General features: G+C 37.1%; 1 protein-coding gene across 3 annotated transcripts in view; it reads right to left on the bottom strand.

Moving 5' to 3' along the window:
- PRLR (prolactin receptor) overlaps positions 1-12,031 on the bottom strand; it is a 151,841-nt gene that overhangs the window by 10,242 nt on the left and 129,568 nt on the right. For all 3 annotated transcript variants that reach the window (XM_040090965.2, XM_058424119.1, XM_040090966.2), the window contains 5 exons: positions 6,824-6,937; positions 5,690-5,822; positions 2,123-2,292; positions 1,158-1,324; positions 170-311 (listed from right to left, as the gene is read on the bottom strand). In XM_040090965.2, the coding sequence (XP_039946899.1) occupies positions 170-311; positions 1,158-1,324; positions 2,123-2,292; positions 5,690-5,822; positions 6,824-6,893 (682 nt within the window). In that variant the 5' untranslated portion in view covers positions 6,894-6,937. The remainder of the gene's footprint in view (positions 1-169; positions 312-1,157; positions 1,325-2,122; positions 2,293-5,689; positions 5,823-6,823; positions 6,938-12,031) is intronic.

The following is a 12,031-nucleotide window of genomic DNA, read 5'->3' as shown; positions in this document are numbered from 1 at the left end:
TGATTGGATCAACAAGAAAAACAAATCAATTACACAGAAAGTATGGTAAAATGCATAGAGGACTACAAAGTATCCTTGTGAGAGGCCAGAACTGGCATTTAGTCACCTTCCTAGCATTGAACCTGCTACAATTTAAAAGCATTTTACAGAGCAGCAATCATCCACTCACCTTTAGAGATCTGAATGGTTCTTTCTGAGCTCCACTCGCTCCATTCTCCAAGGTCTAACATGCAACGCACCTGAACAATGTACTTCACCCCAGCTTGCAGGCTGGTCACCTTGTAGTGTGTCTGCATTCCTACAGATACTATCTGGAAAAGAAAATGGACTGGGAAAATAATAAAGAATTGGACCACTTTAACAAATAAACCATTAAAAAAATAGGTGTGAGTTACTGACTTCTAAAAGTCAGGGATTTCAGTTGGCTATTTATAAGATATTAATTATAAAGAAGCAAAACTAGTGATTTAGCAGGAAAAAAAAAAAAAAAACCAAACCCAAAAAACCCCACCACTGCTGATTTTGATATTCAAGAAAATATTTAACCATAGACTTCCTAGTACTTCATCAGATCCACAGTGCAAGGAGCATTACAAGTAGACCAGCCCACATATAAACCCCTCATTGAAATTTTTCTCAGTGGCTTTAAGTGACTTTCTCACACCCTTCTAATTTCTCCTCAGAAATATTGCAAAATGCACAGCATTCTCCATCATTAAGGCATCAACAAGTTACACAACATTGAGGACACGTGACTATAACTTTAAGAATGATATTTTGTCCTGAAAACTCATCTGTAGTAGTACTGAAACTGATTTTTAGAAATATGGCAGCAGGTGGGGAATGTCAATGGAAATGGTGGAATGTGAGTAGGCCACAACAGAATTTCTGAGCGGCAGGTTGCCTTTGAACTGACCATGTTGAAGAGGGCAATGATAACTGGGTTTTGTTGTACATAACATTAGGATGATTATGTAAATATGTTGAATTTCATGGTCTCTACAGACATCGCCAGTATTTTTCTTTCTTTAATCAGATTTGGTTACATTGATTTTTCTATTCTTACACAAACTAACATTTCTTATAGGACAAATTAAACTGAGACAAGACAATTCACTGAATAGAGCATTTATAAAATAAATATATTTTTTCCTTACCTCCCACTCTTCTTTTTCCTCAGGCTTTAGTCGTAACTCATAGTGATATACATGTGAATTAAAACTGGCATCAGCTAATGGGGGTGGAGACCATTTTGCCCAAAGGCATGACACGTTAGCAGATGTGTTTGTTTCTAGAGAGAGGTTCACAGGAGCATCTGGTTGAACTGTATAAAAGAATGAAAAGTGTGCCATTTAATTTTCTCTCAGAAAATACACCTCCCGTATGGTTTTGTATGTCATCATATTAATTTCAGATCATTTGGCACTCTAAAAGAATATTAAAGAAGCCTATTATTTTTCCTTTCTCCTTAATGAGTTTAACTAGCTCCTGATTTCTGAAAGTATCAGCAAATCTTAAACTTTATGCTGAATTTGTCAGGCTAAGGAAATATAAATCATAATTTCGTAAGGCCACTCTTTCAAAATTAAAATGTCAGCTATTTCATAGCTAGAAAAACTAAGTCTATTATAATTAAGATGGTATATATTATGTATGTGCAAAAAATAGAATTAAGTCAGTAATATAAAATACTACAAAAAGCCTGCATAATGCTTAGGCAGTTATTTTCCTTCCAAGACTGCAATGCCAGCAGTCAGAAAGATTTTTACATTTGAAATATTAGGTAGCTTAACCTAATTTGAAAATTTGATAATCTACATTGAGTCTAATTAAAGTACTGCAGACAGCTAGAAACTGAAGCAATTTTTTCAGCTGAAGTTAAAATTTTTACATATTCGTACATGAAATTTCTACAATTGAGTATGTAGTTACTTAATTTATAATTAAAATGCAGTTTTCACATACATTTACTATGCATATTTTAGATTATCTGTAAATAAACACTTCTCAATAGCATGTTCCATATCGTTAGGAAAGATATCTTCCACCACTAGCTGTTCTGAGATTAAAAACTGCACACATCTTCAACTAGTTTGTTTTCCATTTCATTCTTTGATTTTACCTATGGAAGTTACATCCACATGCTGAGGATCTGAGCTGTTACTTCCAATCTCATTTGTTGCCATTACAGTGATAATGTATGTTGTCCAGGGATTAGTGTGGTTTTTATTGAAGTAGCAGGAATTTGGACCTGATGTTAGGTAGTCCGGACATTCATAGATTTTTTCTTCACTGAAACAAAATTATTTAAAAATTTAGGAAATGAAGCAAAACAAATAATATTCTAGTAACAGATGAGGTTCAGCAGAAAAATCTGAAATGTTTGTGTATATATGTGTATATATATATATATGTATTAAAAATAAATGCACATATATAATTTATATAGATATAAATTAATATCTTTAAATTAATTTATTTATAAATAAATAAACAAACAAATAAAATTTATAATATTGCATTATATATATATCTATAATCCCATCTTTTGGAAACATTTTGGTACACATCAAACGCTATTACCATAAATGCTTCATTGATATTTTTTACAGCAGTTATTTTGATGAATGCTTTCACCCTCTTTTTTATACATGGGAATAAATAAAAAAAAAGAATAGAAACAGAAATTTCCAGAGACAGAACAAAGAAATTTTAATAATATTTATGAGCAAGTAAGAGAGAAATGAAAAATATTTACTTCAATTAGATAAGTTGCTAAATATCTTTCCATATTACCCCTGGAAATTAAACTTATGAGACCGTGGCAGAGAATTCTTTTGTTGATCAGCTTGTTTTCAGCAAGATCAGAGAATCATTTTGATTGGAAAAGACCTCTAAGATTGTCAAGTCAAGCTCTGACTAACTTGTCAACCAGACCATAGCACCAAGTGCCTTGTCCAGGTGTTTCTTGAGCACCTCCAGGAATGGTGATTTCAACACCACCCTGGTCAGCCCATTCCAATGCTTTCAGTGAAGAAATTCTTCCTGAGGTCCAACCTGAACCTCCTTTTCTGCAGTTTGAGGCCATTTCCTCTTTACCTATCACTGTCCCCAGAGAAAAGACTGTCCCACACATGAGTACAACCTCCTTTCAGGGAGTTATAGAGAGTGATAAGGTGCCCTCTGGGCCTCTTCTCTGGGATAAACACCCCCATTTCCCTCAGCCACTCCTCACTGGACTTGTGCTCCAGCTCTGCTACCCTTCTCCGGTCATGCTCCGGCACCTCAGTGTCTTTCTTGCAGTGAGGAGTCCAGAACTGAACAAAACATTCAAGGTGTGTCTTCACCAGTCCGAGTACAGGGTGACAATCACTGCCCTGTTCCTACTGGCCGCAATATTACTCACACAGGCTGGGTGCCACTGGCTTACTGGCCACACACTTTCTCCTGTTCATCCCCAGGTCCTTCTCTGCTGACCCACATTCCAGCCACTCTACCCCAGCCTGGAGCTGCATGAGGTTGTTGTGACCAAGGACAGGACCTGGTACGTGGCCTTGTAGAACCTCACACCATTGACTTCAGCACATCAATGCATCAATGCAGATCCTTCTGCAGAGCCTTCCTGCACTCCAGCAGATCAACACTCATGCCCGACTTGGTGTCATCTGCAAACTGACTGAGAGACCTCTCAATCCTCTCATGCAGATCATCAATAAAGATATTAAACAGGATTTACCCCAACACTGATCCCTTAAGGATACCACAGTGATTGGCTGCAGCTGGATATAACTCCATTCACTACCACTCCTTAGGCCCAGCCATAAGCCAGTTCTTAACATTGCAAAGAGTGCTCCTGTCCAAGCTTTGGGCTGCAAGCTTTTCCAAGAGAATGCTGTCGGAGACATTATCAAAGGCTTTGCTGAAGTTCAGGCAGACTACTTCCACAGCCTCTCCTGACTGGCTCACCTATTCATTAAAAGGAGATCAAGCAGGACCTGCCTTTCCTAAATCCATGGTAGCTGCTGGGCCTGATCCCTTGGTTGTCCTGTGTGTGCTATGTGATTGCACTCAAGGCAAGCTGTTCCACAACCTTCCTGAGGTCAAGTTATTTGCTTTTTAAAATGATCATCATCACAACTACCTCAAAAAAAAAAGAAAAAAAAATTACAGAGTCAATTACTTATTTTACAAAGACCAAAGACCCCTTTATGTGCTCAGAGCTGGCCTGGGGGGATGTATTCACAGCCTACCCCAGGTGTGAAGAACTACACAAACCCAAAGCATCAGCTGATGTGGTGCAAAAATTAATTTTAATTCCACTATTATGCTCTATGTATCTTCAATATTAAGGTTTCTTATTACTTATTCTTATTATTCCAGGCAGCTTTGTCACAGTTCATGAAGAAAAGCTGGGAGAAAAGGAACTGTATCTGAGACAATGAGTCTAGAAAGGCTATTGTGACCCAGGTCTAAAGTGCTTGGCAGAGCCTGGGTTCAGCAGATTTAATGAAATGGATAAGCACTCCTATCCCTCCCTAAGGAGAACAGCGCTGGACAGTGACAGGTATGAATTAAAATGTTCATTAACTTTTTGATCAAGACTGAAACATCTGGGCTTTCATAAAATAAAAGTTCTCAAATCATTGTTCTGGGTGTGGTAACTTAATTAAAGATTGCATCTTTTTCTGCTCAATGATTTGAAATATTTAATTGTAGCAGGCATATCTGAGGCTTTATCTTACTTATTCTGAATCTCACTGGATTTATTAAAAAAAATTTAGTCTTTGAGCCCCACTGCTTACTTGGCCTTATTCAAAGACTAATTGTTTTCAGGAAGAAAGTACAGTTAAACAAAGGTGGACAGGTTAAGTAAAGTTGTCAAACATATACACGCTTTAATCCTGAATAGGATGAGGGAGTCGAGAATTTACCAAAATACTAACTTTTGATATGCGATACTATGTCTAATTTCTCTGCATTTTGGGAACCATTGACCACAAAACCAATAGGAGAAAAAATTACTATAGTCCAGATGGGGGTTTTGGTGTGCATGGTAATGGACAAGCTCCCTTTGCAGGGCTCCAAGGGCCCCACCAAACCTCACTGCCCCTGCCCAGCCCCTCCATGCACTACCTGGGTCCCAGGTCCCCAGTTCAGCTGGTCTCCAGCTCCACACAGCTCTGCCTTTCCCAGCCACAGTCCCCAAAGCCAGCTCCAACCCATGAGCTGATGTCCTGGCCCAGCCTGGCCTCAGTTTTTCCCTGTCCCCAAGGAGGTGACTGATGCCCAGGGCTGGGCTGCCCGCTTCCTGCCCTGCTCCATCGCTGGGGTGATAGGAGACCTACTGCCCTAGGGTGCCCTCATTGTTCCAGTGCTCAGAGGAGATCCTGATCAGCTGAAAGCCATGTGCTTCCTGAAAAGATGGGCAAACACGTCTTTGTTCCCAGCACATCTTCAGACAAGTGGGATTTTTGGTAGATGAGTTTCAGGAGGGACAGGCTGAAGATTTGGGGCTGTTAGTGGTCGTGTTTTCTTCCAACATGGGAAGCTATGGATCTGATGCAGCCCTTTTTGTCTATCTGAGGTTAAAATGGATTCACAGAAACAACTTTACAAATTAATGTCATTCTCTCAGTCTGGCATAGCCATCACATGATCACTTACAGAGTACATATATATCACTTGTTACCTGTCCTTGCTGTAGAACAGAGTGTAATTGCTAGGAAGTCCTCCATCTGAGCCAGGCTTCCACCAACATGAAAAAGTTTCCTTTTCTAGAGAACGACATCTTATTATCTGAGGTTTTCCAGGGTACGATTGACCTAGGGAAGTACAAAAATCCAACTAGTTAAATTAGAAGTGGGAAATGCTTTTGGATACTATTATTGAATGATAAGTCAACCAAGCAATCCTTTTTTGAAAACAATAAAATTACATGAAACTGTGGACTGAATTGGGCAAATAACTTCACCTGGGAAAAGGATCAATATTCTAAGGAAAGTAAACACATTTTACCTCAAACTTCTAAAACAGATAGTGAATGATTTTGCTTATTAACATTTATTTTTTACCTAAACTCAAAACAGTATATTTATCTCCAAATTAAACTATGATGATTGGAAATAAATATATGATCTTCAGGGTTTGTCCCCATAAACATTAAATTTTTATCTTCAGATCATTTTAAGATTAAATTTCACCTTCAATTTGCAAAAGAACTAAAATTCCATTCTTCATGCATAGTTGGGGTAAATTATAGGTCAGGCAATTATAAAAAGAAGGAAATCAATGGGCAAGATGCATTCTATTCATTAATCATTCAAATATTCCCTGTTAATCCAAATATATTCAAGAATATTTCATGTTAAGATTACTTCTCATTAACTTATACCAAGAATACAGACCATACATTTACGTTCATTTTAAAACAACAAGCATGTGACCTTGTAACCTAAGCTTATCTTTATTTCATTAAAGCTCCACGTAATTGTCTCAAATAGTTTAACTATTCATATGCTAACTTCCAAGAAGGTGACAGGCATAAAGTAAATATGGGAGTGGAGTAAGTGCCATTCAGTATTTCCACCAAACAATGCTTAAAATAATAGTATAAAAAGAAAAGACAACTCCAGCCATTTTCAAAATTGCCATGCCAAACTTTGGAAGAAAGTAATTTAAATAGGTACATGCTCCAGTTGGAAGAAAGTAATTTAAATAGGTACATGCTCCAGTGGTGGTCAGGATAGACTGGGTAAAGCCTCAGACTTTTCTAAAGGAAGTGTCTTAAGGAAAATACAAGTATTTCAGCAAGTGTTGTACTTACCAGTCAGACCTACTGTAGTCAGAGCAAGCTGCAAAATAATTTGAACTGATGAAATAAATCTCTGTTTCATGATGCCTGTCTCTCCTCCAGAGGAAGTATCAGATCAAGGGCTCACTGAAAAACACGCCATCATGCAACAGTTGGTAACAATGCTCAGCATGTAATACGTATCACTCGACTTGATCAAAGTCCTTTTTGAATTGCAGCTAATTGATTCTTGTTCTCTCTCAAGAAGGCGAGGCAACACCAACTTCCACTTGGGAAGCTGAAGTTCCACTTGGGAAGCTGAAAGCTTGAATCTCAGAGAAGCAGGTAGGTCTTCCCAGAGGCCTTTGAATGGTTATCAGTGTTAGAATCACAATTTCTTAGTATTAACAAATCTTGCATATTTATTTGGCATCTTGGGATATTGGGTTCTAACTTCTAGATTAATCAATTAACCTAAGAAAACAGCCTTTAGCAACAAAAATATACTTTTATCCCTACTGATGCAAAGAAGAGGTCAACGTACTTGAACTCTGAAAACAGAAGGCAAATTGGAAAAGTCCAACAGTTATTTAGAAGTTTATGATTTTTGGTCCAATCTCAAAAGTTCTCAATATTTGGGACTGTCAATATTGAATTCAGTATCAGCTGAGCTGAAGAATGCTACTCTTTCAGTGCATTCAATCGTTTTTACTGCATTTGATTTTGTACAAAATTTCAGCTGAAACACAGATGCACAAGTGGTGACCAGCTGGGACCAAGACCCAGCCCCTGCAGTGGACTGACACCACTAGATGTCCTCAGAATTCAGGTTACAGCTCTGGGTGCTCTGGAGTCCCTGTTCTGGCTAAATCTGTGGAGCCTGAAGAAACGACATAACGACTTAAAGCAAACCTCCTGCTTCTCCCATCAGTAGGCTCCCTGCTTGGAGATGACTGCAGTCAGCCATGGGATTCTCGGTAGACAACCTCACTCTTTGAAACTAAAGAAGAATTTACTCTCTAAATAGGGAGGTCCTTATCTTAGCTTTCCACTCCTACCCCTAGCACACCCACAGGTAGTTGTATGCTAGCCGCCTATTCCATGCAGCACAGCATCAAAACAAGCTGTTCCCATGCTTCCTTGGTGAGGAAAAATCCTTTGTGGTTGATCAGATGACTCAATTTTCAGTATGCAATTCATTTTCTACATCAAGAAACTATAATACATCACCATAGAAGTGTTTTTCAAGCACAAAGCCAAGTGAAGTATCAGCTAATGCAGCTAAATCTAAAACATGTTTACTGTGGACAATGTGGAAGAGAACAACAGTTGGCTACATTCCCATACACCACTTCTGAATATCCAGGCATATTTCAGGCGTGTAACTGAGCTACAGGCTGGAAAATTGCATCTGGGTTAGTTTTAAACTCAGCATTTTGTGCATATACAGACAGTGGAGAGAGAACCACTTAAATATAAATTCCAGTGTGGTGTAAACACATGCAGTCTTTGTTACTGTAAACAAATGACAAGCACAAACATTAGTGCTTGACTTCAGAAATTAGCCAAAAACTTGGGGCTGTATAATGACAAACACAGATGATTGTTTTCATAAAAGGCACATTTTTATCAGGTGAAGATGAAATAATGAAACTACAAACAGTAACTATTTCATGTACATAGGATAGCATTTACAATATTTTATTACTTCTAAACATAGTTGAAACATTTGCAAAACACTGTCCTTTGAAGCTAATACTCATATGGATAAAGAGCTAGTAGCGTGATTAGTTTTTGTTTTTTGCTTTTATGTATGTATCTTCCTGTGAAGAATTGACAGAAAGAGAAACTGATTACACTGGCTGAAAGAAATAATTTTTTTAATACAACAAAAGAAAGGCATAATCAAGAAGGATCTTTGTTAGAGCACTCTTCAAGGAAAATGGCATGATTTTGTAAACTGAAGACCTAAAGAACCAAATTAATAGAATGAGGAAGAAATTAATGCATTTTTTAAAAAGCATTTTTCCTCTGGAGCTCTTGAAAATGAGATTTGTGAACTACTTCTGTAATATGGCTGTGCAAAAGAACAAGAGGGATATAGGGAAGGAATATGGGCCTATCAGTGTCACAGACTAAGCTCTGCCTACAGTTCTTTTTGGGAAAAAAGAGCCAAACAGATTTTAGAACACAGCTACAAACATGAAATAGAGACTGTCTCATGACAATTTGAAGAATTGGCTTGGTACTCCATGCAAGTGTGGTTGTCATCTGCAAACATAGAAGGAGATAAGCATCAAAAGATGGAAAATAAGAATATGTAAAATAAGAAAGTTTCCATGGTGGCTTGCAACTTGGTATTTGAGGCTCAAATAGGCTTAAAAGGCTTCTGGAGAGATGTCTTGTTTTTTTGAAAATATTTGCTTCATGAAAAGGTAATACTTTGTCATAACTGTATCTAAAGTCCATCTTCCCAATCTATGACATGAAAATGTTTTCAGAAATGGGTTTTCAGAATGGGTGTTTCAGAATTATTGAAGATGCTAGAGGTAATATCTCTCTTTTAGGGCTGAATGCATATTTTTATAAGGGATGCAGTGGACATTAATTTACCACAATGTCATCCAAAACCAAGGGTTGAGTAACTGATGATTAAAAGATCATATGCCTCCTTTTGAAAGTCTTGATTTAATTCCAACCAAGTTATTGTATTCTGACATTCTATCTGAATTTTTCCTTTTAAACACAGCTGTTAGATAGTATTCAACAGCTGCACATCACATGCCAGAATACAGTGCTCCTTGATGGAAATGGAAACTATTACTGGTGTTTTAGAATACATAGAAGAGTTAGATATTCCTGTAAAATAATTCTGTCCTGGGTTAATAATATAATGAAATTATAGGCTTGAAAACTATGCTGACAATGCTACTAGGTGAAGATGGAAGCAAAACACCAATACTTAAATCAGGTGTGAAGCTGAGTTGAGAGAAACATGCTCTTGTCCTAACTGACTTTTAGTTCTTGCATTCTTTTCTTTCTTTCTTGGCTCTGCTGATGGATAAATTTCTTGAGATCAACAGAAAAGTCTTCACTAAGTTCTGCACAGATGGAAAAATTTTCTATCTGCAGTGTTTTTAGGCTTGCAGGAACAGGAACAACTGTGTATTAGCCGCTGGCAATGACATAATGTCCAACACAAGTTCTGCTTCTGTGGCTAAAGAAATCAAAAGCCAAAAGTACTTTACCAATCTCTCTTTAAAATTTTGACTTTCCATTAGTCATGGTGATAAACAATGTTCATCTTTCAGGCGTGGGGAAGGTGGTTTAAGGAGCTCTCAAAAAAAATGTAGTTCATTACCATTTGAAAGGCTGAACTACAGTTGTATGAAACAAAATAAAATAAAGCAATAATATGATGGTCTATTAGACCATTCAGAACATTCAGCTGTATTGTGGACATGGCAGGAGCCTTCATTCCCACACAGGGATCAAAATGCCAACAGGGATGCGTGTTCCTATCCATGGCCTGAGCATCATGGCCAGATGTGTTTCTGACAGTGATGTGATTCTGACTGCAAATTAAAAACTGTAGATGTGCAGTGTGGCCAGAGCTCTGCTTTCTCTCTCTGAATGAGCCCTAATTGGATGTCTCTGAATCTCTCAGGCACTCGGTACTGCCTTCATGTTGATATACAGGCACCAGAGAAGATAAGGAACTCAGGCATGCCTATGATCTGAATTTCTTGTGACTGATTCCAGCTGGCAACCTTAAGCATGTAGTTTCTGTGGCATACTTTGTGAGGAAGCCTAGTACTGGCTGCTGGCTATGAACCTAGATATTCAGTAGATTTATCTGGTCTAAGGACTTAATATTTCTGTGTTGCATAAAATGGGAGCAGTGGCAAGGTCTTTTAGATTTCACTTGAAAAGCCTATATATGGACTTATATTTTTCTGAAATTTCTCTCTTAAACAAGTCACCTGCTAACAACCTTTGGCAGTCCTTTCTTTGATTAGCAGTCAGGATGTGATGTTGAATGAAACAAATTTCCTCACCCATAGAGATATGTTCATCAGTCTGAAAGACTTGAGTCAATTTTGAAAAAGAAAAATCACATACCCCCCAGATTCTTGAAAATAGTTTAAACCCTTACATCTCCACCATAGTATTTATGCTCTTAATTCCTATTTATTTTACAAAATTGAGCCTGAAATTTTCTTAAGAACTTTCACTACCTAAACTGGAAAAAAACCCACAACAAAAACAACCCAAACAAACAAACAAACAAAACCAAACAAGCCCACCAAAAACAAACAAACAAACAAACAAACAAACAAACAAACAAACAAACAAACAACAGTAACCGTTAAAAAAAAGACGAAGAAGAAGAAATTACTCCTGCTTTACAGATGGGGAACCAAGGTAAAGAATAGACTCATAGTAGAAGTGTAGCAAAAACTAAAACCTGATCATTTTCTACCAATTTTCTTTTCTAAATACCACCTCTACTGCCTTCGTTTTCCCACAAAAACAAAGTTAATGCTTTAACTAAGTAGTAATATTTCTCTACCACTCATATCTCCTGGATATTCCATTTTCTTCCCTGGTGGTTTGTATGTTTAGCCATAATTTCAGGATTTATTTTTACAGCAGTCTCTTATATAAAAGAAAATCATAATCTCTAGAGACTAAAATTTTAGAGACTGAAAGCTAGAATTTACATTAGAACTTGAAATATTGTGTACATTCATCTCTAACAAGTCCAGCTACACAATCACTATCTTCTTATAGTAATTTTAAGTATTTTTGATATATAGCATAGTCATAAAGAATAAAATTGAATTTTCTACCTAGGGGATTCAGATTCATGTATGTGAGGAAGCTTTTTATTCCTCTCTTTCATGAATGTCAGGTTACTTGATAAGTTGAAAATCAAAAATTCCAAGAATAGTATATTACTCATGTATCACTACTTTATTCCTAAAAGGTAAAGAGAAAAAAAGTCACTCTTTGTATTAGCTGTTGTAGATACTGTCACTCTAAGTAAATACACTTAAAATTTGAGAGTGATAGAGACAGTGGTAAAATACTGTACATGCATTCCTTTATATATTTTTAACAAAATTTTGTAGCAATGATCTTTGGATGCAGTTTAAATTTACTCGTAGACTGTACTAGGCTACTCGATTAAAGGCTAATCAACATGTGCACAAGTCAGGACACGATCAGATAAACACT

The sequence above is a fragment of the Hirundo rustica genome, chromosome Z (genome assembly GCF_015227805.2).
Source record: "Hirundo rustica isolate bHirRus1 chromosome Z, bHirRus1.pri.v3, whole genome shotgun sequence".
NCBI classification, from domain to species: Eukaryota; Metazoa; Chordata; class Aves; order Passeriformes; family Hirundinidae; genus Hirundo; species Hirundo rustica.
Note: the sequence above shows the minus strand (reverse complement) of the source record. Positions and strands in the feature narration are given on the sequence as shown.